This window comes from Terrapene carolina, unplaced genomic scaffold, assembly GCF_002925995.2.
Source record: "Terrapene carolina triunguis isolate 2854851 unplaced genomic scaffold, T_m_triunguis-2.0 Scaffold234, whole genome shotgun sequence".
NCBI lineage: Eukaryota > Metazoa > Chordata > Testudines > Emydidae > Terrapene > Terrapene triunguis.
Genome location: NW_020664585.1, coordinates 6116881 through 6142082, shown reverse-complemented (window position 1 = coordinate 6142082; position 25202 = coordinate 6116881). Strand labels below are relative to the sequence as shown.

General features: G+C 39.0%; 2 protein-coding genes across 5 annotated transcripts in view; one reads left to right on the top strand and one right to left on the bottom strand.

Moving 5' to 3' along the window:
- Positions 1 to 376: 376 nt before the first annotated feature.
- On the bottom strand, positions 377 to 22780 carry RSRC2 (arginine and serine rich coiled-coil 2). 4 transcript variants are annotated; one of them, XM_024196214.1, is made up of 10 exons: positions 22657 to 22780; positions 15546 to 15702; positions 14047 to 14090; positions 11025 to 11215; positions 10161 to 10304; positions 5585 to 5707; positions 4993 to 5072; positions 3870 to 4102; positions 1986 to 2075; positions 377 to 1013 (listed from the first exon to the last, which is right to left on the bottom strand). In XM_024196214.1, the coding sequence occupies exons 1-10, from the start codon at positions 22660 to 22662 to the stop codon at positions 834 to 836; spliced, it is 1248 nt and encodes a 415-aa protein (XP_024051982.1). In that variant the 5' UTR covers positions 22663 to 22780; the 3' UTR covers positions 377 to 833. The 4 variants fall into 4 exon arrangements, with proteins under 4 accessions (XP_024051982.1, XP_024051983.1, XP_024051984.1 ...); XM_024196215.1 differs by having other exon boundaries at positions 3870 to 4099; XM_024196216.1 differs by lacking the exon at positions 22657 to 22780 and adding an exon at positions 13108 to 13185 and having other exon boundaries at positions 11025 to 11237; positions 15546 to 15589.
- A 282-nt stretch (positions 22781 to 23062) lies between these two features.
- The window catches only part of KNTC1 (kinetochore associated 1), a 75732-nt gene continuing 73592 nt past the window's right edge, over positions 23063 to 25202 (top strand). Inside the window, exon 1 of the mRNA XM_026656929.1 lies at positions 23063 to 23165. The gene's annotated coding sequence lies outside the window, so the exon portion shown is untranslated. The remainder of the gene's footprint in view (positions 23166 to 25202) is intronic.

Sequence of the window (25202 nt, the reverse complement as noted above, 5' to 3'; positions counted from 1 at the left end):
GGGAGGAGGTGGGTTTGGCTAGGGATGAAGGAGTAGCTCAGGGAAGTGGTGTATTTCACCCTCATGAGAAGGCTAATCCCTTGCTTAGTAGGTGCTGGGTTTTTCAAGACCTGCTAATATATTGGGACACATTATGTACACCATAGTAACAGTCAAGCAGAAACTGCCAAGTTAAAAAACAAATGTTCAGTACCCATTACTGTTGTTTGAATACCACCACTGTGACATTCACCTGTTTTCTTATTCTACTACAGAGCTCCCTGTGCTAAAGTAATAGCTGGAAATTCAACATAACTTTTAAAAATTATTTCTGGGTGGGATAATTAAAAAAAACAAACAATTAAAACAAGCTTTTAAGTAAACTTAAAAATAGCAGTTTAGAGAAAAACATGTTTATTAACCAGGTTGTTGCACTGGATTAATGTGCCAATTGGCCAATCTGCTAGATAACATCTACACAATGTTTCTTTCATGTTTCAAGAGTTGAAAATAACTGTACAAGGTTAAAGTACAAAAGTACACAAGACGGTGGACACGAAATATCCATGTATGAGTTTAGCCCAGCTGCTGCTTTGTTTGAAAAAGTAGAACTTTAACTAAAAATACTGTCCTTCTATAGTTCTGTCAAGTTTAATGGAAGTGGGTATAACCTGATTACAACACTAACACCAGTATCACTGATCTCATATTTACAGAAAAATTGTACTTTTTCAATAAATTAAAGTCAATGCAACACCCATGCAAGCTAGAATGCTAGCTTTTTGGTGAACAAGGACCCAACCTCAGAACGGGAATCATCCACAAAGTCCCAGACTTTAAAATCATGTTCTTTTTCAAATTGCATCCATTCCTCGCATTGAAGATGTAAACCCCAATCCCATTCCTCTTTGTGTGTGAGTCTGTGATCGTGCCATCTCATATTGTGCATCCAGATTTCTGAATACTTCTTCCTGTTGCTTCAGAGTTTTATAACTTTCTTCATCAACTGAACTACAACCAGCTTCATCCTCACTCTAGAAATTAGAAAGTGATTTATAGAAAAAGGATTAAATCATTATTATTGAACAGTCAAAGCATTAATGTATTATAGCTGTTTTTTAAGCTTCATACAAGACCTTTTACTTGGCTGTTTGTAGCAGCTGGCAATAATGATTATCAATAATATGAACTGTGCGCCAGAGGGGGCATTCAAGTGTAATGACACTTAGCAAAATTGATTAATTTTAAGTAAGTTCCCCATACCTATGAAAAACATTAATATTGAATTACATTAAACATTTGCTCAGGTTTAAAGAAAGCTAGACTGAAATCAACATTTGGATATTTAACAGTAAGGTAGAACAATTTAAAGTTGGAGGCGAAATCCAATAACAACTGCAATTGTTTTTTCTAATTTACTAGTCTGATCATCACTTCACTCCCAAATAATAAAAGATGTTTCTTCCTTATTTCTAAATGGATTTTTTTTTATTAGTACAAAGTAGGGCTGTCGATTAATCGCAGTTAACCCTCAAATGTAGAAAACATCCAAAAATATTTAAATAATGGTATTCTATTATTGTTTAATAGTGATTAATTTTTTTAATCGCTTGACAGCCCTAGTACAAAAGAACTGAATTAAATTTATATACATATCTGCAATTACTAAATAACATGTTTAATAACCCTGTGTAGCTAACTACTAGACTGTGAATATCGAGTTGAGAAACTACAATGGTTTCTGTTCCAAGCCTTGACAGACAATTTAGTCAGAATCTCCTCAAAGGAAGTTCAAGAACTTCTGCTTGAACCGGGAAATATTTCTGATTTAAATTCACAAACAGCATCTTAATATGAATTCAAGTTTTTAATTTTGGAACACCCCCAAAATGTGGTTTCAGCTATTTGTAAGCAATTTAAATGGATATTAGTCAGTCATAAAACACACTCTTTTAAGGAAGATTAAGATTATAGACCCAAATACAAAGAAATTCAGAACTCCATACCTTAATGCCCATTAGTTTTCTGAATTTGACATTTTGGTCCTTGTTTCCAAAATTCAATTTCTCCCATATTTCTGCAGACTGTGATTTATCCTACAAGAGTAGGAAACAATTACGCAAATTTAAAAGTTTTTCAGAACATTTCCAATAAAATTACAACTCAAGTAGTAAGACAGATAGACAGAAAGACGCCTTAAAAAGATTGACACTAAGGGGTCTAGACAATGGCCTACTTTGGTGGTATTATTCTCTATCGCCATATAGAAGTTCCCAGTTCAAATTTCCAGTCCAGGTCTGGTGTTGTAGGTCAACAAAGGGTGGGAGTGCTGTTGAAACGCTAGACCCTCATTATAAACTGCTCAGAAGTAACACTTCTTACAACTAAGCAGGAGTTCTGATGAGCTCCAGAAGGGAGGCTAGTTCATGATTATCCTTCCCAGATAATGCTTAACTGCTTTGAACATATTGATGGTGACAGACTGAGTCCCCCTTGAACTTCTTCACTGCAGTAGAGCTGATGGGACGTGCTAACGTGTAGTTTATCTTTACTATTATACTTTATGGGACACTGGAGTTTTTTTGGCTGGCAGTGTCTCCTATTTTGTCCAACAGCATAGTTTGAAGCTTTTGCTGTTTTTCAGTCTTTCACTCTATAATACAAAAGACATTAAGTAGAAAGTGAAATTTGAAAAATCCAAATCTAAAACTTGTTTATTAAGGTAATTTGGTGGCAATGAATCTGATATACCACAAACTCCTTATAATCAGTATATGGTGTTTACAGCCACTAAACACTAATACCAAATCTTTGGCCTGGTCTACACTAACTCCCCAAGTCGAAGTAAGGTACGCAACTTCAGCTACGTGAATAACGTAGCTGAAGTCGACATACCTTACTTCGAACTTACCACGGTTCAGACGCGGTCCACACGCGGCAGGCAGGCTCCCCCGTCGACTCCGCGGTACTCCTCTCGTTGAGCTGGAGTACCGCAGTCGACGGCGAGCACTTCCTGGTTCGATTTATCGCGTCCAGACCAGACGCGATAAATCGAACCCGGAACTTCGATTGCCAGCCGTCGAACTACCCGGTAAGTATAGACCAGCCCTTTGGCACTGGGAGGTGGAAAGATGAAACTCTACTCAAATGCTGACTTGCTTTCTATAAATTCAACTATCCTCAAAACCTTTTTTTTTTTTTTTTTTTTTAATTCAAAGATCTATATTTCTGTTAATACTATTATAAATCTGACAGCCTAAAACTTATAAGGATTTAAAGACTACAAATTTGCAATTTTATAGGTACAAAATTGTTATCATGTTGATGTGCTGCTTTATACCCGAGACATTGTTTGCTAGGCTGCAGAATTCATTTACTGTAAGCCTGCAGTGTGCCAGAAAGACAGCTTACCCAAAGTAAATGATCCAACTTTCACAGTGATGGTATGACAGAAATAATGTTATGGGGAGGTCAAAGCAGGATAACAGGCTGCATAAGCATTATATTTTAATTCTGTCAGAATGTTACTTCATGGAAACCAAGAGCTTTTACTTTGTTTCTTTAGGCTTAAAACAGACTGTATATCCCACAGCAGAGGTCATCTTGCAATTGATATTTAGTTGCAACCTCTAAGCAACCCAAGAAATTTATTTTAAAATTTAATTATGCCTTATGGCTATCTGGGTTCTTAAATGGTCCTCATCACTGTAACATCTGACATTCAAGGACTAGGTCATTTCTTATTTCCTACACTCCAAATTTAATGTTTTGCTGTTGCTAACAGAGATCATCAGTGTCAACAAGCAATTTCATTCTTCTTAGTTTAATCTTGTCACACAGAAAGCAACATTAAGATGTTTTCACACTAAAAGTAGAAAGGAGAGAATTACCCCTTCTTTTTTCCCTTGCCAGAGCATTTTCCGTTTTTTTTCCTGCTCAGCAAACTTCATTGGGTTCACTGCTGCTGGGTTATAATAGCTAGGTACTGCTATTCCAGTCTCTGCCAGTGCTTTTGCTTGTAGTGCTGCCATTTGAGCTGCCATAGCTATTTGAGGAGTTACTTGTGTTCCTGATGCCAGAAGAGCAGCAACATTGATGACAGAACCCCCAGTGGCAGCAGCTGCTGAAGAGAAAAAAAAGTGTTTTTGGGGGGGAGGTTGGGGAATGAAAGTGAATGTTAAAGTTTTGAATAAACTTTCAACACAAGGAATAACCTGTTAGAGCAACACTCCAATATAATTTTAGCAATTGTTTTCTACCTTGCATTATTAGAAAATAGATGGAAAATGTAAGGATGAGACATGGGATGCACTTTAGAAAATAGCAAGGTTTATGTTAAAAATGGGAAATCTGCAATGGATTTTAGTGAAATGGAGTTAAATTTAACATTACATTAAAACTCACCTTGTATTCTTTTAGACAATTAAAAAAAACTAGGTACACCAAGTTCACAAATTTGTTTCTGAACCAATAGCCAAAAAAGGAGAACTGCACATCCTTCATCACTTTTAAGCAATGAACAATTAAAAGCCAGAAGATAGTGATGCATACTTTTTGGAATAAGTATAATATGTAATATAGTACTTGACTGGAATACCATATGGGAAACTAGAGCTCTATTTTTAAATACAATTCTCTCATTTCCTTGGCCAACAGGGGCTCAAGAATGTTCTGGGATGCTTGTTCAGGCACGGGGTGTGGGAAGTGTCCCCCCTCCAAATAATTAACATGCAGAGTTCTTGTTATCAAGTCATCCTCAGGATGGTGATTGTGGTGCTGGGCACAATAGGAACAATAAAAACCCCAACAGGAAGTTTTCAAACATTTTCTCATGCAATAGAACACCATATGTTCCAAGTTACCATAATTAGCTATTGAACAAGGAATAAATGGTTACAGGTATTTCAGTTGGATCTGTAGAACTGTTTAAGTCCAAGATCTAACAAAGCTACATCCTATTTTTCCTCCCATTACTGTTCCGTACGTATACTTTAGTTAAAATTTTTTTTTTACCAGCAACGATTTCCTGTTGTTTCTGTTTTTCAACCATTTCTTTTTCTCTCTGTTCTTGCAATTTCTTTGCTCTTTCCAACCTACAAGTGATTTACATAATAAAAAAGTAATTTAAACACATTAATATGCAAAAGATTAGCAATACTGGTCAGCTTCCATACAAATGTCTATTATTTATTTAAGCAAAGTTGGAATGAACATGAATGTTACCATTATTTACACAGAAATCTTGACGCTCAAAGGGGAAACTAAACTGTAAACATTTAAAGATTTTTTTAATTTTTTTTTAAAGCTTACAGATAGTAGTAAATAGATGCTTAGCAGTAAGGAAAACTAAGTAAAATTTAACACCACACACATGTACCAGTAGTGAATTGGTGGTCTTAATCCAGTCTTAAGTGGGTTTGCTGTTCAAATTCCAAAAGCCACCACAACTGGCAGTAACTGGCTGATTCCTCCAGATCAGACACATACGTTTGGCAAAGTACTGTAAAGAATCTTGTACTATCACTATTTGCACTGTCCTTATTAGGTAGGGAAAGTATTTCAGTCTGTAGAATTTGTTAGGTTTTTTTAAAATGAAATTGAGTACCTTCTGGCTAATGCTTCCTGTGCATCCATTGCTGTGTTTCGCCCCCTAAAAGGTGGTGGACTTGGACTTCGGCTGTGACTCCTGCTGAATTTTCGGGGTTTTTCAATTCTCTTCTTTCTTTCTCTGTAAGTGACCATATTAATAAAAAGATCCATTAGTCACTGAAATAAATCCATGTGTATTTTAATATTCCACAAATAATTTAACATTAAAATCCTTCAACTGCTTTCCAAGGATACAGTGGAGGGTTAAAATGTGGGAAGCACAATTACAAATATAAAACAATACATCGGGGGGGCGGGGGGGAGTGAATAAATGAAAATACCAGAGGCCATAATTCTGTAATAGGGAATGCTAGAACACCCAATTCTAAGAATTAAAGTTCCTCCTTATTCATCTTTGACTAAATCTACAATCTAGAGTTCTTACACGCTATGAAATTCAAAATTTTAAATACGACATAACAGACGGCCATGGGAGCCTTCCTTTTTGAACCAATACCTTAAGATTACCAGAAACACACAAAGTAATGGTGTAAAATTCAATAAAATGATTGGGGAAGAGTTCTATACCCCACTCAACACTAACAGGTGGATGTCTGTCCTAAAAATATTATTTTTGATGGGGAAAAGTTTGGAGTAATTTACAGTAATCTAATAATTTTATGAATAGTTCCTCATGTCAAATACTTGATATTACTACATCTTAAAGTGAAGTAGGAAAAAGACCTTGATAAAAGGTCAAAAAGCAAGTTTAGCTCTGAAAAATGCATGGCCCTCTATAGGAGGAATGGTTTTACATACATAGGAAAAACACTGGTCTTGGTACAAGAATAATAAATCTGCAAGATTTCAAAATTGCTAAACAGAGACCCAAGATTGGGTAGTCACCTATCACCCATTGCTTTGCAGATGCTGTGTTCTGACTGGATGATTTTAAACCCTAATAGGCTTTCCTTCTGAATCTCTAGACATAAATGAGGAAAATAACTGCATAGATTTTTTTTGGCAAGTAGTCCTGCTAAAACTAAGCTGTAAAATTAAGATTAAGTTAGAAGAGCACCTTGAACCCAGGAATTCAGAAGCTCATACTAATACCACTGAAAGGGAACACTGCTCATTTGGAATTTTATCCAGTGCAGAGAACTCTGAAGCATGGATTTTCTGAAGGCTAGTAAACTGATAAGAAGCTAATTTCAATTACAGAATATTTGGGAACTAAAGAAATTATTAGAAACTGGACACCAGTTTGTCTGGTAAGCCCCTTCCTCCCCAGCAATATAATTTCTGATATAAAGCATAATCACTTTTGGTTGACTGTAAAAATATATTGCTGCTAACCAATAGCTGCTCAGACACAATGATGTGAAACACAACTACCACCAATACTCTCATCCAACATCACTGATCACTCGATTACAAGATATCAAACATTTTTCCATTGCAAGGTTTCTGACAAGAGGAACATTACAACCACCATACCCTAAATTTCTGAAAGTGCTTGACAAACAGCAAATTGCAAGAGACAGCACCCCACGTGGCTCTTACATAATGCCACAGATAAAGGGAAAGTATTTTAAGATGTACAGTGACCGAAGCTTTTACAATTTGACATTTAATGAAGCATAAATACAAGCTGTGATGAGGAATATGGCTGGTTGGGGACAGAGCAGCTATTTTAAATATTCTGCTCCTTTTTTGCAAAGCTGCACTGACTGCAAACAATTTGCACTGAACTAACTACCAGAGTAAAGTTACAAAACAGATCAGTTTTCACTAAAAACCTGATGGAGAACAAAAGAGGTCAGTTTACTCCCTCATTAGAAGAGATCACAGTCAAAATATTGACTCAGGCACTGTGAAACTCGGGACAGAGTTGCATCATTCACCAGAACTGAGTTAATCCACAACATGTGTTTCAGACACACCTGCATACCTGTCATAGCACCAGTTATCAGGGATTGATCAATGATGTGCCCAACCAAGGCATCAAGAAAATTAAAGAATTTTAACTTCTGTATCTGAGCATTTTAGTTTAGTTTAGAGTTGAAAAATGGTTACTGTATGCGTCATGCATCCCATTCAGCTCTGAATCTGAGCGAGACAATGGTAGAACTGCTAGAAAGTTATAAATACCAAAGACAAAGAGACTTCAGACTGATCTAAGTGCCAATAAAGAAAGCTCACTTGGAAAACAGACTGGGGAGTTTCTTGGAAACGGTCACCAGTAACTGAGGCTTTGACAACTATAAATGCTACGCTGTATCACGGCGAATGCAGTATTTCATGAATAGGAGGCCTCCTTTTGTGGTGGAAGTATAACCATGTCTTGCTAATTAATTTTTTGTTGGAGCTCAGTCCAGTGGTTTTACCTCAAAAGACTTTAACTGAGCTCAGATGTGATACGAAGGCCCAGCTGCTGCTAGAAAAAGCACAAGAGTTGTATGACCCACATACACTTTATTTCAATTATTAATGACTCATTTTTCCAGGATTTTGATTAGGTCCGAATACAGCAATCACCAAAAAAGTGGATTACTGTCATGATTGATTACAACCCAATATACTGCATATTTTTGGTTGGCAAGGTCATGACTAAACTGAAAGTCCTTTATTTTTCCCCGCACACTTGCTGCTCAGTTTCAGTTATTTTTTAATTCAGTTCTTGAAGAGGAAGCAAGAACACAGCTTTTAAATGATACTGAATTGTTTTTATGTTAAATACATGCAGTCTATAGTTTTAGAACTCTAAAGGGAACTGACACATTCCATTCTCCATATTCCCACCCCCCCACATCCCCCCCCAAAAAACAGTTTAAAATCCTACATTAAATATCGGTAGGAGCATGTTCATTATGTCACATACGTCCCCTCAGCTGTCTTCTCAGAAGTGCATGTTGAAATAATATATCTTTGTGAGAAAAACCATACTATTGAATTCTGTGGCTGATCAGATGAAGTTTGCTGAATATTTCACAAGTGTCATTGTAATATTACACCAGAACCCTGATTTTCATAGTGGAACATACTGGGACACTAAACTGATCTAATGCTAAATAGTCACAACAGATTTCCAAACTAAAGCCATTACTCGAAATATTTGGATTACGTTATAAGGATGGGAATTTGAATATTTCAGAGGATCTCAGAGGGCTCTGAGAGTGTATCACTTTCACATATAGGATTCACATGTTTTTTACCCAAGTTTGTTGAACATAATAAGCATCTACCGCCTGTTTTGGATCAGTGCTTAGAGCAAATCATTCACTTGTTCAGAACAAAAACTGCAGCATATTAAAGATGCAAAAGATGGTAAATGCAACTAGACTCTGATATTCTGAACATTCATGCCTTATTCTGCTGGTAGCTGGCTCCAATGAGGCAAGAGTCTCACTGGGAAGCAGACAGTTGTAAAGATGGCATTACCAAATTTTCCATGTACTTAATTTTGAATGGCAATAAAACAAGTCTCATCAGTGAGTTTATCTGGAAGTTCCATAGGCAATTTAGCATATTAAAAACACTACTAAAAATACAAGCTAAAAAAAACCCAAGAATCGCAAAAGGCTCCAGATCTGTCAAACAAAGCTGTGGAGTCAAGTGCACCAGATATACTGAGGGTCAATATTTTTGATAGCTAGTATTTTCAAAGTGGGTAGCTCCCCTTTCCCGAAGTGTGTTTTACAGAGAAGCACCATTTGGAAACAACAAGTTGCAGATACAGTAAAGTTATTTTTAACAAGCACTTTGGCAATCTCACCACTCTAGTAACATCAAACAACAGATTTTGTTGCCTCTTTCATTCTGCACTGTTCTTTTTCTTTTTGAGAACTTTATATTCCAAGTTGACTAAACTGAAAGTGTGGCATGAACAGATTAGACTGAAATATAAAGTGAGCTTGACAAGAAATAATTCAGTCAAAAGTAGTTCAAATGGAATTACACATCTGTCTTTCAGTAAGAAATTATACTTTGTATTCTATACCACCATCCACCAGAGGATCTCAAAAGTGGTTACAAGTTATTCTCAATAGCTCTGTACTTAAGTAATTCCATTTTATAGCCATGGGAACTGAAGTCTAAAAACATCAAGCAATTTCTCCAAGGACACATAGCAAGGTTGGGCAGAGATGGGACTAGAAGCCATAACTTTGGACTCTTAGTTCTGCACTTTTAACAAAGCCATCTGTCCTCTCATTCTGTGGGTTGATATCATTTTTTAAAATCCTATAATCTATACTGTCTCAGATCATAGGGTCCCCCCAACATTCTTTAATTTGTGGGGTCCCAAGTCTTTTTTTAAGTTATACCATGGAGTCATTCTACTAAAAAAGGTGAGAACCCAACTCTTAGATGGTAAGCTCTTTGGAGCAAATGCATCATCTTATGAATTTGTACAGTGACTAGCACAATGGAGCCTCTAGATATTAATGCAATAGAAAGCTATTTCCATTAAATTATGCCATTTCAGTTAATCTGAATAGATTTTAAAACATGCTACATTTGAGTGGTGACAAAGTCTCTGTGATCCAATAACAGCATTTACACAAATGACAAATTAAGAACATAATACTTACCGGCTTCTGCTCCTAGTCCTACTTCTGCTTCTACTTCTATGTCTGTGTCTAGATTTTGATCTAGAACGAGATCTTATACGGCGTTTTCTCTCTCTGCTTCGAGACCGTGACTTTTTTCTATCACGGCTTCTACTACGATGACGCCTGAAAACATACATTCCAGTAATAAAGTTAATATCTTGAACAATTTAAGTGAGGGGTATGAAAGAGAAAAAAACCCAAAAAGACTATTACTATAAGAAAGCCATTAGTTCATTAAGCAATGTTACTCATTAATACTGATATACAATATGTTAGTGCGGTAACCAAACAACATGAAAAGAGCATTCCAATGCAGGAGTCCTAATTTGAAGAGCTAACTTGAGTTTCTTATCTAAGACAGCAGAACTCTAATACCTTAAAGGAAACTCTTCACTTAGGAGGTAGGAACTTTAAAGGCAATACACGGAAAAAGGAAAAGCAACACTCTGACGCTAGTAGGAGAAAATGTACTGTCATTGGTGCTAAGGGATTAAATATTTATGCAATATACATTCATTGCATAAATTAATATGCATACGTTGGATTAATTTTAGACACTATCTATATCAAGCCTTAAAGAGGCTCAATAACTTTATTATCAACTCAGGAAAAAAAATCTGGACTAGCATTAAATGCACTGCATAATAAAACGGGAATCTTTGCTACTTTAGAGTTAACATTCTGCAAGAAATCGTTTTTTTTGTTGTTTTTTTTTAAACCCAGAGTTAGACACAATTCAGTTCTATATAGGAACTCTAATAAAACTCCAAAGCACTCAACTTTTGTCAAGCACTTGAAGGAGAAAAAATATGATTATTCAATGATCATTTATAGAGAACTTACCTTTCACGAGACCTGGATCTTGAATGACTTTTGCCTCTTGATGATTTCCTTTCTTTGCGTTTGTGTCTGTCCTCACCATTTTCAGATGAAGTTAGGCTCTCTCTTCCCTTGTCAGAAGACTGTTCTTTGTCATTGTGGTCGTCAGATTTGTGTTTCTTGGAGGACTTTTCTTTGGACTCGTGTCTTCTTGCCTGTTTTAAGAAGAAGTTGGTTCTTTCAGGAAGATAGTGCAACAAAAAGAGTTAGTATGGTATCAGAAGATAAAAATGATATGTTGTGATGCAACATTAGTAACCTTAGGAGTGTGGCTCAGTCAAGAGTGATGGCTATTTTACTTAATACCATCATCTACCCAATGTTGCAAATACAGACTATCATTTCCCCCACCACCTATCTTACGTATTTCTAAAGCACCCATCAGAGTACAGCAGAACCCCACTTATCCAATCTAACTGGGACCGGGGCCAAACCAGATAATCCAAAGAATGGGAAAGTGCAAGGCAGCACCATCTTGCGGTCACAAGAGAGACTGCCCACTTCCGGACCTGTGCACACTGGTTGTTTGGTTAATATGGAAAGCCAGATAATGGAGGGTCGGATAAAAGGGGTTCTACTATATTATTACACTGTCTCCTGACATGACAGTTCAAAGCACAACAATGAAAACGGTGTTCATCCTGTTACTAGTTACTCCATCTATAATGGAGCAACGCTAAAAACCTAACACATTTCTGTCTCTACCAGTGTCTGAGCATGTATATACACACCCACATACATATTTGTAAATAAAATACATTTAATATTTGTCTAGAGACATACCATGTACACAAGCACATTTGTAAACCCAGACATAGCTTCAGACATACATATGACAACTTATTTGAAGTTTAACAATTCTTCTACCCATGATTAAATAAGTACTGATGACTTAAATTAAGGTATTTAAAAAATTAAAATTAATTTTGAGGCCCCACACTAGAGTTTAAAATGGAGATATCCTGCAATGCTGCACTGCAATTTTTTTCTGCATTGACTCTTTTTAAAGCAGGCTCCTCTTCCTTCTATAGCTGCAGTGCCAAAAGTACTTGGCAAGGTTAGTTCTGATTTTTATCAGTGTTTTCATTGGAGACTAAACCATGAAACAATTTTTCTTCTTAATATATCCAGCTTATTTACCAACTGTTTCTAATACAAAATACCGTAGACCATTTAAGTTATTTTAAAAAAAGGATTCTAAAAATCAAACTATAAACCTCATATAGCAGTATCAGCACAAATCCTATGTTTTTGAAATACAGTCATTTACAGGTTCAGCTAAGTCTGCTCTAAAGTAATATTGAACATTTAAATATCCTTTCCCCCAACTACCTATTTATCACTTAAAATAGTCAAGCCTGGAACAGACTTGTCATAATTAGATAATACTAACAATAAGCTTTTAAGATGCTTTCACCTAAATCCTTTAAACTAAACTTTTGCTGGTAAATTTCAAATTTTAGACATGTAGTAGATCCTTCATTTCAAACATTTCTAACAAACTGGAAATATCTTTGCTATTTTTAGTCTATTATTATAGTTTTAACTCATAAAATAATAACTATAATATATGGAAATATAGTTGAGTTAAACAGAAGTCTATTTTTAGATGTCAGCTACTTAATACTATTCATATCCATGAATACAATGCAAGACATTTTGACCTATATATTCAAAAACAGCTACTGATGTTTTTAGTCTTTAGTCTGTGGCCATTAGACAACTTTAAGAACCTCAATTCCCAGCAAAAACAATCTGAAAGCTAAGATGTACCATGAGACACTATCCAGGTAACCTATTCATGAAAAACCTGCTAATCGTTTAAATCAACTTGCAAGATGTAAAAGCTTCACTGAGACCTAATAGTATAGTAAAACGCTGGAATTTTTTATAAGTGAAGAAAAACTTTCTGAACATTAAGTGTAATGAGAATTTTTTTTTAATTTCAGTCTTCTAGACATATACTCAGTAATAAAACACCATTACATCCCATAACTGATTTAAGATATTTTTAAGGGAAATATGAGTTTGAATGACTAATAGTTACCTTATCATGAAGTAGGCTTATAATTTTGCTATCTGAGTCTGGAGCGTCTTCAGTTCAGTCTCTTCGCGCATTAGCACGCTGAGTATGATTTATTATAGAAATGTTATCATGTGATCTAAACAATATAGTCAATTTCACAAAAACTCCTAAATTAATTTTTACAGAGCTTCCATTGGGATGGGGGAAGGGAAAGTTCCTGTCCCACATTAAAATTTGAGGAGTTCCCCATCTACCCAGCCTATTACTGCCCCACGTGACAGCCTCCCTCCTGGCTACTTCTGCTGCTCCTTGTTTGCTCCTTTCACCTCTTCTCTGGTGGGTAAGCCAGTTATCTCCAATGTACCATTGCTACTGCCTCTTCTCATTCCCCTTGCCTTCGATTTTTAAAGAAGCCCTCTGTGAGCTCTTTGCTGTCACAGCCATACTTCCAGTTGACTCTTGCTACATATATAATGCTGCAGCATTCCTTAAAATTCGAAGTTGCAATCATCAGAGTTTAGTCAGTGGGGATTTTTTTTTTTTTTTTAAAGAAATATCCTGAGGTAGATGGGTATTCAACATTGAGACCCCTGAGTAGGGGTCAGGCATCAGAAGACGTAAGGCTTCTGGTTAATGGAAGCTCTGTGAGATAGTCACCAAGAACACCAATTCTATTTCTCCATATGAAATTTTAATTTGGCTGTTTCCACAAAAAATTTAAGTTACCAGTTTCTGAATGCAATTTTGCTATAAACTATTACCTTCTTGTCAAAATGATGGCTTCAATCATGCTTCACAATGATGGGTACTCCATACCCATTTAAGTTTTTGAGTTTCCAATAGTTTTTTTGTACTTACCATAAAGTCATTTATATATAGTTTTACACACACGCACATGACTACAAGATACTTTTAAAGATGTATTGTACAATTACCTAAGCACTACAAAGTGTTAATTACCTCTTTGCTTCTGCTCCGGCTTCTGTGTTTTCTTCCTTCGTTATCTGAAGAAGAAAATATTTATTTATCAAGTAAATATGAACTTTCTTGTCAAGTTTTATTAGTTTATACTCATGTAAGTTATTTAGCTTTTCAACCCCACAGAGTCAAAAATAAAGGTTTAACAAAAATTAAAAACTATACTTAAAGACTCCTTATCTATGTCAGAAACCATATTATTAGAACAGAGAATTTTTTAAATTACCATATATACTCGTTCATTAGCCCGTTCGTTTATAAGCCGACCCCCCAAGATGGTTAGGTAAAAATAGCAAAAACTGTATGACCCTTGGCAAACTTTGGCTCCCGGCCGTCAGGGTAAGCCGCTGGCGGGTCGGCACGTTTTGTTTACTTGGAGCGTCTGCAGAAATGGAGCCCCTCAGCTCCCTGTGGCTGTGGTTCGCCATTCCCAGCCAATGGGAGCCACGGGAACTTCCCGCAGCTCCCATTGGCTGGGAATCGTGAACCGTGGGCCACAGGGAGCTGAGGGGCTCCATGCCTGCAGACGCTCCAGGTAAACAAAACGACAATGTATTAGATATTCAATTCAATGATTCCATAGAGTTTAAAATCACCAAATTTTGGTGTAGACCCATTTATAAGCCAACCCCCGCTCTTTGATGCGTCACTTTTTTTTACCAAAAATATTCGGCTTATGAACGAGTATATACGGTAATTTCTTTTCACCATTTATGCTATTTACTTTTGCCTGACTAGTTTGTTTCATACTCACCTCCTGATCAGCTAGAACATAATTGTTGTATTTAGGATATAAACCGTGGAGTAAAGTGTCTTAAACCAAACACATCTAACAGAAGAGATTTACACATCAAGTTTTCTAATTTCTAATACTTATGTGTTGCCAAGAAAAATATCCTTTAGGCTTTGGATAAATATTCAATTTTTATTTTCAGCACATGAATCATTTTAAAAAGTTAGTAAGTCTCAGTATAAAGTATTTCAAAAACAGTTTCAGGCTCAAAATTAGTAGAGTTCCAGACTTTCAGCTTCTCAGTCTTAAGCCACCGGCACCAGACTTCTGAGAGCAACTTTTTCCAAAGCTGTATTTTAAAAATAGAGATTCAAGTTCTGCAAGTGTGCATGTTTCTATTTTAGACTATTTTTAAACATTGTATTCTACTATAAGAAATTAAGTTCAGGCAGATATGACTAATAATATGTCAGTTTTCTTCAAAAGGACATGCACAGTAACACAGCCAGGATGAAATTTACATATTTTGGCTGCTAGTGAATCCACAGGAATCAAGAATTTTGTTCTCTATCAGAGATAACTTATAACTTGCTTCATTAACTTATTTGAACATTACCCAGGCGCAAAATATGTTATCTCCAGAACTTCCTGAGCCAGGATCAAGTTTATACACTATGACAGGATTTTACAATCTGTCATAATAAATACCTATACAGGTAAAGCAACATCACTTTGAGATTGACCATACCTGACTTCCGTTTTCTTTCCCTTGATCGTGAACGCGATCTTGAGTAATGATGTTTTGAGGTTCTAGGAGAATTAGATGCATCTGACTGTTCCTTTTTCTTCTCTCTCTCTGGGGATGATTTTTCTGGGGCTATTCCATCTCGTTCTGTATCACTACCCTACATGGGCAGATTAAAATATTTTAAACTTAAGATCAAAGATTTTTTTCTTTTTAAATTCAAAGAGAAGATAATGAGATACACTAGCACATAAGCTGCTCTTTTCACCTTGGGTCTTATTTAAAGTGTTCAACTAAATCAGACATCTTTTAAAAATAGAACATTCCAGGATGACTTGATTTTCTATCAAGTGAATGTTATGGATACATAATCATTTTGTCTTAATGTTTGTGTACTAAAATGACAGTTGCTTCCTGCACCATTATCAAGACATGCTGCATCCAGTCTAGTGTGAACAGAATTACTAAGAGCATCACCCGAAACCAGCTTAACCATAAAAGAACACTCTTAAAGAAGAAGATTGGACTTTCATAAATGAGTTTTGGTTTTGTTTAAACTTGTAGTGAAAAATTGTTTGGTATACATTTAATTTTTGTACCATTTCAAGCTCTTCTTGTATTTCTCCAAATTATGTTGTTTAGCTGTGCATCCTAATGCTGCTTTTATAAATTCATATCACTAAAGTTACTTCTGGTGTATGATGCTGTACAAATAGGCCAGATTAAATCGTGTTATGAATCAGGGCACAACAGAGCTAAATCATGGTGCTCTAAGCATCAAAGTCTGCAGTGCAGAATTGGCCTGGAAGAGACATGAAATTAAAAAAAATTATATAGTATTTACAGAGCTCCAAGCTACTAAGTGTTAAACAATGGTTAGCCATATAGCAGTGCTATTATTAAAATATCATTCTGTGTGAAATGCATGTTTGTAAGAATCGTAGGGATCCATACACATTGTGTCTCAATGATTTCTGTATCAAATCTGCTCAGTTTGCAAGAACATGCTTTCTCCACTCTTCCCCAGTTTTGTCGTCAGCTCCATGAACTCACCTTGGTATCTGACATTTAAGATGAATTCTTTCCATTTCATGCATCGCCAGCAAGATAGTCTACAAAACCAGATTATGCTTTCACTTGCACCTATGCACGCTCACTGATTTCTGAGATTCTGAACAGGTGAAATGAAGGCATAATCAAACCCGTGGAGGCAACTAAGTGGCAGAGATTTCACTGAGGGCATAATTCGGCCTGAAGAATGCGTTACTGGTCACAAGAGGGACAGAATCCAGTTTGACTAAGCCCAGGTGAGTTTGTATGGCTGACAGAAAAGCCATGCTTTTACTGGCAAACTGAGCAAAACAGATATAGAAATCAGTTAGACAGTAAATATGGAACACTACCTTGTGTTTTGTTTTGTTTTTTAAACAGCATCAATTTCAGGATAGAACCAGATTTTAACAGAGAGGATTAAAAAACCTAATGATTTGGGGGGGGGGGGGGGGCGGAGGGAGGAAATCAAGAAAAGAGGTTTAAATCCATTCTTTGCCACTGTAAATTATAGTAAGATTTTCTTTTTTAAAATAAACCCATTTGAAATGAAGTCTGAATTCAATACAAAATATGTTAAGGCCTAAACTCATTATTTTCTCTTACAACAGGGGTTCCCAAACGGGGGGTCGTGAGGTTATTACATGGGGGGTTGCGAGCTGTCAGCCTTCACCCCAAAACCCGCCTTTCCTCCAGCATTTATAACAGTGTTAAATATATAAAAATGTGTTTTTAATTTATAAGGTGGGGTCGCACTCAGAGGCTTGCTATATGAAAGGGGTCACCAGTAGAAAAGTTTGAGAACCACTGTCTTACAACATTTAAATACAAAAATAAATCTGCTGAATACATGAGCCTCTATCAAAGACTTTGAATTAAAGGCTACTTTTCTATATGAAGAAAGAATCGGGAAAAACATCTTACTTTTGAAGTCAAGCTTTTTAAATATGGCACAATAGGTCAGCCTAAATAATTTAGGAGACTGTCATTTTCAAGAGACTGAAACCAGACTAGGAACATAAGATCCAATCACTAGGCATATCTGAAATTTTTCCCGGGAGGACCTGAAATAGTCTGTTTAATTCACTAATTAGTTAATCCCTCTGTTTAATAAATCATTTAGTTGTAAATGTGAAACATGCTTTGATAAGAAGTTTATGTATCCAAAACATAAAAGGGTTTGTTGATTCCAATTTATTTTTATATGCTGTTGTATGTATTTAATTAAATTCCAGTCACCATCCTACTGCAGCTTGACACAAATCATAATTAAAAGGTTAATTATTTAGTAAATAAGCAATGCATCATTCACCATTTTCTAACATACTAAAATGTACAATTAATAAGAATCTGAAAATATTAAGCTATGTAATTGCTTAAATAAATGTATACAGTTACTTAATTGCTTAAATAAATGTATAGGGTACCCTCCTAGGTTGCAAAAAGATGTACCAAATCTAATATAAAAGCTCTATTTTGTTGTAAATGAACATGTTTTAATGGTTATATCAACCAATGAGAATGCACCTTTCTTTAGAAAATAAAAGAAGTACAAATCAAAAAGTTTATTAAAATCTAGGTTTTCCACTTGGTGATTTAAATCATTACTTAAATTGCCTTAATTTAAATCAATGGACCCTGCTACTTTAGTTATTCTTCTGATTACTCAGATAAAAACAATGCTACAGTAAAAGCTCTTATCTAGCACTTCACCAACTGGCAAGCTCTATAAACCAACATTTCTGATCTACACTGAAAGTCCAGTGGTGCGGAGCCGGCGGGGTGTGGGAGGGAATGCAGGGCGTGCTCCGGGAGGGAGTTTGGGTCCAGGAGGGGGCTTGGGGCAGGGACGCAGGAGGAGGTTGGGGTGCCGGAGGGGGGGGGGCCGCTCACCTCCAGCAGCTTCCCACAAGCAGCTCCCCATCCCTGCTGTTGCTGCCTCCATGGTTCCCAGACCATTGGGCCGGGCAGCGCCTGCAGACAGAGACAGTGTGCCTGCTTGCAGAGTCGCCTGGCCGCACCTCTGTCAGGAGCAGCAGGGATAGAGAGATGCCAGAGCTGAGTGCCCCACCCCATCCGGCATCCCAAGCCCCCTCCCAAAGCCTGTGTCCCACAGCCCCTCCCCCGAACTCCAAACCTCTCCCTCTGAGTTAAGCGGCATTTTTAATTTACCGGCACCCCCCATTCCCTCAGCATGCCGGTTAAAAAAGCTTTTACTGGATATAGTGTACTAATGGTGGGCTTTTTTCATCTGTGACATTACACAATCCTTTCACATCTCCTCAATATTCACAATTCACATGCTTTAGCCCACCCACTCCACGTTGTCCAGGCAGCTAATCTTTTTTTTACTGCTTCCTTCCTTCCACAGCAGCATCTTTGCAAAATTCTACTCAAACACTCGCCTGGGGTGAGAAAGCAAGCAAGCAATTATTATTTTTCTATTATCAGGATAATAACACGTACCTCTCATATAGCATTTATTATAAATGTGTAGCACACAAAAATGTATTTTGGATACAAAGTGTCCTCCACTTATATATCTTGAAAAATCAAAAGAAGTTATTCACATAATTTTCAAGATATAGCATCCTCCACTTATGTATCCAAAATAAATGTTTGTGTATTAGTCTTTTCAAAATTTGATATTTAGAGATTCTGGTTTTAGATTGCTAATATACTTAAATTAACAGTTAGTCCCCAGATTGAATATTTTGACTTTTGCTTGTCTAGTCCTATTTAACTCTAAAGTTCCCCGCCCACAGGAAACCATGGTAGACCTTTAGATAATGGAGCATAAACAACTCCACATTTGTCATTCCATCAGTCGTTGGCATTCCAAAACTCTCTGACTAGTTTCTCATACTTTTTAGAGAGAGGGAGTGCTTCAGAGTACTGTTGGTACAGTGATCATGTGGGATATTTGCAGATGCCCACAACTAATGAGTTTCACAGGATGATTTATATTACGGTAACAAAAAAATTTCTGACATGTTTTATTTTCAGCAACTCGACCAGTGTCTGTTATTTCTTCAGTTGGAGTATATTTTTAAGAAGTATTTTAAAAAGCTGACATTAAATTTTAAACCCATTTTCTTTGGAGAATAGAGATGAGGGGCTGAAGTACCAAACAATAATTTTTTTTAACAACTGTCTTTTTTGCTGTCCACATACCATGCCCAGCAGAAAGTACAGTAGAACCTCAGTTACCAACTGACCCGTCAACCACACATCTCATTTGGAACCAGAAGGACACAATCAGGCAGCAGCAGAGACCAAAATAAATAAATAAATAAATAATACAGTTGTGTGTTAAACATAAACTACTAAAAAAAGGGAAAGCAGAATTTTTTTGTAAAGTTTCAAAGCTGTATCAAGTCAATGTCCAGTTGTAAACTTTTCAGAGAATAACCGTAACATTTTGTTCAGTTATGAACATTTCAGAGTTATAAAGAACCTCCATTCCAGAGATGTTCGTAACTCTGAGGTTGTACTGTAAGCCTATTACAACACTGTTCTCCAGTTCAAAAAAGCCGTATTATTCATGTCCAAAATTACTCGTCCACCACTCAGCAAAGTAAGGACACTTCTACACTGCACAGAAAGGCCTGAATTCTGCAAAAACTTAGGTACGGGCTTAACTTCACACACTGCGAGTAATCTTACTATTCACAATGGGTAAATTTAGCCACATGCCTAAGGGTACGTCTTCACTACCCGCCGTATCGGCAGGTAGCAATCGATTTATCCGGGATCGATATATCGATCCCTGAACGTGCTCCCCATCAACTCCGGAACTCCACCGGAGCTAGCCGCAGTAGCAGAGTCGACGAGGGAGCCGCGGCCGTCGATCCCGCGCCGTGTGGACCCCAGGTAAGTCGATCTAAGATACTTCGATTTCAGCTACGTTATTCACGTAGCTGAAGTTGCGTATTTTATATCGACTCCTCCCCCCCAGTGTAGACCAGCCCTAAGTCTCTGCAGGATCAGGGCCTAACTGTGAAAGCAAGCTGACTATTGCTCAGTGGACTCAGCGAGCTGCATCATAAAGCTAATTCATGTATGTGACCCAAGGACCTTTTAATTCCAACAGGCAAAGGGTTACAGAAATGTCATGAGTCTGGTGTGTACATTAAGTCACTAAAGAATATAATGTAAGGTCTCAAATGAAAGCTGCTGTCACACCGGTCTGTGAAACGTAGATACAGACACTATGTAAGGAGCTATGTTTTTAAAGTCAGTATCAAGGTATTAATCACCAGCAAAGGTGAAAAACAGGTTTTCCTCCAGACAGGAGGTAAGAAGTGTCTCTCTCTGGATGTAGATTAAGCAGTATAAACTAACACAACAGATACCCATTTACATACAAAGTTAATGTTAATGAAGTGATGTGAAATCAACAGGGAAGTAGCACACAGTAAAAACAAGCCAAGGGTGATTTTTCTGTATATGAGCAAAGACAATGAGGCAATGATGACATTCCCTCACCCTGCACCTAGAAAGCAAACGGACAGTGCATTTAAATTCATGAAAACAGTATCTCAGCCAACCTTGGCTGAAAATGCCACAGAGAACTTTAGGTGAGATAAAGTTCTTTAGATAGGAGATTAACCTGGTAGTTAAATTTAGTCTCTAGAAAGCGTGTTATATTGTTTTATATATAAAGTATTTGCTTCCAATATTCTTACTCACCTTGAATCTTGGATAATAAATATATTCTTGTTTTCAATGTAAACATATCTAAGGGCTTAATGTTAAGCAAAGCCCTGATCCTGAGTTGAATCTTACAAGCTGGGGTGTTCTGTTCCCTTAGGAATAGGGATCTGGTAATTCTGTGTGTAACCTGTGTCGGGGCTAGGCAAAGTAAGGGCTGGGATGGTCAAGACAAGTGGTTAACAGGCTGGTGCATGTTAGGAAGCTGACACCGAATTAAGACTTCCTCAGGCTTGCTCCAGCAGGTAACAAGGTGACTCCGAGTTCTGGGTACCCTGAGAACCATCACAATACAGTTCTGGGGTGGATAGCAGATCTAGGATTCTCTCTACTCCCATAGTAATTTGACATTAATTTCCTTCCTATATGTGACAGACTAAATGATTCACATAATCTGACATGTGTCAAATATAAAATACCAATTTTATAAATGCAAAATGATTCTATCAAAAATAGAGAAGGATAAGTTTTTCTTTACAATTACAGCCAAAATTTGCAAGACATTAGTGATTTTGCCCAATTAAAGAAATCTTGAAGAAGACTGGCTTTCAGAAAGTACGATGTACACCCAACTTCAAGAAATCAAGTCCCTTTAAGGCATCTCACTTTTGGCATCGTTTGGTGCAACCAAAAAAAATCACTATTTTTGAAAATCCTACCTATGTTAACTTGCCTACTACATTTTCCTTCTTCGTCAGAGTTATGTTTGACTGACATCTTAAAATTTTACAAACACGAATTTTTAATCGGGAATAAAGTACAAGATTAAAACCGCAAGTTTAGCCAATAATTTACCAAAAAAAGCAAATCCTCCCTCTCTTCGAGTCGCATAGATAAAGGAGAAAAGGCGATAAAGAAGTCTGACTATAGTAAGGGAATCTCCCATTAAAACTACCAGTCAGGACAGTTTTTGAGTGCGTTTAAATGCTGCGTGTTAGAAAATAGTTTCAGATATTAGATCTATTCCCAAACATGGAGAAAGGTATAAAGGGGCGGGGAGGAACAGAGGGATCCGCCGGAACGCGAGCTATGGAGAGTCTGGACTCCAAGGCGCCCTTTCTCCCTTCGCAGGAGCACCCAGCCCTCAGGGCCAGCAGGTAGCTAAGCCCAAAGCAGACGTTCCCAAGACTCTTTGCTTTACTCGCAAACCGGGGGGACAGGAACTTCTGGAAGAAGAGGTGAAGGTGGCAAGTAGCCTCCCCTCCCCCACACTGAAGCCTATTATGGCGCCGCCAAGGGGAGGAGGTGGACGCCATTTTGTCTACGCGCGTACCCGGTTCCCTCGACTCAGATCCCCCCGTTCCTCTCGCTTCCCCGCTCCTAAAAATACCCCATGATGAGGCGCACCTACCGCCATGCTCGAGCGCTTGGGGTTTCGCGCCCCTCACAGGCTCCTCAGAGGGACCCAGCCTCCCTCGACGGCTGCGGGCGGCTCTCGAGCTCACTGACTGAAACCGACAGACCCCGCCCGCGTACTCCAGCGCCTCCTATCGGGTACCCGGATGTAACAATGGCCGCGGGAGGATGACCGCAGTGCATTCTGGGGATGAAGGAGGAACCTGTTACCTTAGCAACGGCAGTGAAGGGCCAACCCTAGTAGGCGGGAGGGGCGGGGGAGCGATAACCACTCTAGTTAGTTCCTCGGGCTCGCCTTTACGTTTGACCCTTACTGCATCCTGTAGCTGCCTGAGCTGGAACGGGGACATTCCCGCCAATTTGAATCTCAGACTGTAAGGCAGCTGCCGTAGCAGAGCTTTATGGCCCGTGCCCAGCTCGCTACCTCCCTCCTATGACTGAGGGGAGAGAGACCGTTATACAGTGCCTCTGGGCTGAGGCGTTGCTACTGGATGCCAAGCTAAGGTAATGTTGGGGGGAGGTGTGGTACTGATAAAGCACCCCTGAGCGGGGAGGAGGTTGATAAGGCACTCGGTGTGTGTGTGTGTGTGTGTCAGTCAGTGTCATGCGGACAAGGTACTCTGAGGAGAGGTGGGGATCCTTGGGCTGAGCTGAAGCTTATGTAAAGTGCAGCGTTGTCAACCCCACAGGTTCACAAATCATGAGTCAGACCCCCTCCAATTATGAGATTGGGCCCACCCTCATGAGGATTTCTTTTAGAGATTATGTTGAGGTTTTGGTTTGTCTTAATTTTTGGACAACACTCCCATGTTTGTGTGGTCGTGCATGTTGTCAGTGCTCCCCTCGCTTATTAAGGTTATTCTGGCCCCTGTTGCGGGAGCTCTCCGTCCACATCTGCCCTGCCCCTCCCTAACAATTATTTCCACCCCCACTCATCAGTTCTGCACCCAGCCTCCTCCGGGGCTCTCCATCCGCCTCTCCCAGGCTCGGCAGGGCAGCTGGTCTTCCAGGGCTAAGGGGCAGCTCCAGGGGCTCTTCAGCTCCTCTTCCCCCTCAAATGCTGGATGTTGCATGGAGGGTGGGGTGAGCTGTTTCTTCTTCCCTTTTCTCAGAATGATGTAGGCTTAGCTCCCCCTGTATGGAAAGAGCTCTGCCTGGCTCCTGGAGTGCTGCTTGCATGTGATTTCAGTCACCATGGCTGGGCATGGTATGGGCCGTAAAGGATTAGAGAAAGGAGGCACTAAGCACCATCAAAAAGTGCTTCAGACTAACATCCAAGGTATTACCAAGCCAGCTATTCATCACTTGGCTCGATGTGGGGTGAAGTGTATTTCAGGTCTGATCTATGAAGAAACCCTTAGAGTGCTGAAGGTGTTGGAGAATGTGATCTATGATGCTGACCCATAAGCTCTGAGCATGCCAAGCAAGAGACCATATTGACTATGGATGTGGTTTATGCTCTGAAGCGCCAGGGTTGTACTCTTTATGATCACTAAGGCCTTGGCTACGCTTGCGAGTTACAGCGCTGTAAAGGCTCCCCCAGCGCTGTAACTCACTCCCCGTCCACACTGGCAAGGCATTTGCAGCGCTGTATCTCCGTGGTTGCAGCGCTGCATGTACTCCACCTCTCCGAGAGGAATAGCAAGTATTGCGCTGCCGCTGCAGCGCTGCGGCGCCAGTGTGGCCACCCAATGCGCTGTGACTGGCCTCCAGAATTATTCAGCAGTATCCCACAATGCCTGTTCTAGCCACTCTGGTCATCAGTTCAAACTCTACTGCCCTGGCCTCAGATAACCAACCATGTGACCGACCCTTTACATTCCCCGGGAATTTTAAAAATCCCCTTCCTGTTTGCTCAGCCCAGCGTGGTGTGGAGTGCTATCAGCGAATCTTTCCAGGTGACCATGCCTCCACGCGCCAAGCGAGCCCCAGCATGGAGCAATGGCGAGTTGCTGGACCTCATCAGTGTTTGGGGGGAGGAAGCTGTACAGTCCCAGCTGCGCTCCAGCCGCAGGAATTACGATACCTTCGGGAAGGTATCAAAGGACATGATGGAAAGGGGCCATGACCGGGACGCCCTGCAGTGCAGGATTAAAGTGAAGGAGCTGCGGAGTGCCTACCGCAAAGCCCGCAACGCAAACGGCCACTCGGGTGCTCCCCCCGTGACCTGACGATTCTACAAAGAGCTGGATGCGATACTTGGGGTTAACCCCACCTCCACTCCGAGCACCACCATGGTCACTTCAGAGCCGGGGGGGGAGGGGGAGGAGGAAAACGGGAGTGATGGTGGTGGGCTGGATGGAGACACCCCAGAATCCCTGGAGCCATGCAGCCAGGAGCTCTTCTCGAGCCAGGAGGAAGGTAGCCAGTCGCAGCGGCTGGTACTTGGTGGAGGACAAACAGAAGAGCAGGTTCCCGGTAAGCGGGGGTTTTTTTTCGGGAAGGAATTTTTTCGGTGCGGGCTCTTTGGGAGAGGAGGGTTAGGCATGCATGCCTAGATGCGGAATAGTGCATTGATGTGGTTTATCACATCGCGGTAAT

Excerpts from the sequence above, each read along its gene's own strand:
- RSRC2 (XM_024196214.1), bottom strand. Across the intron at positions 10,305-11,024 it reads AGATCCAGGTCTCGTGAAAG|GCGTCATCGTAGTAGAAGCC; the intron begins GTAAGTTCTCTA and ends GTATGTTTTCAG. Across the intron at positions 2,076-3,869 it reads GGCAAGGGAAAAAAGAAGGG|GATAAATCACAGTCTGCAGA; the intron begins GTAATTCTCTCC and ends CTACTCTTGTAG.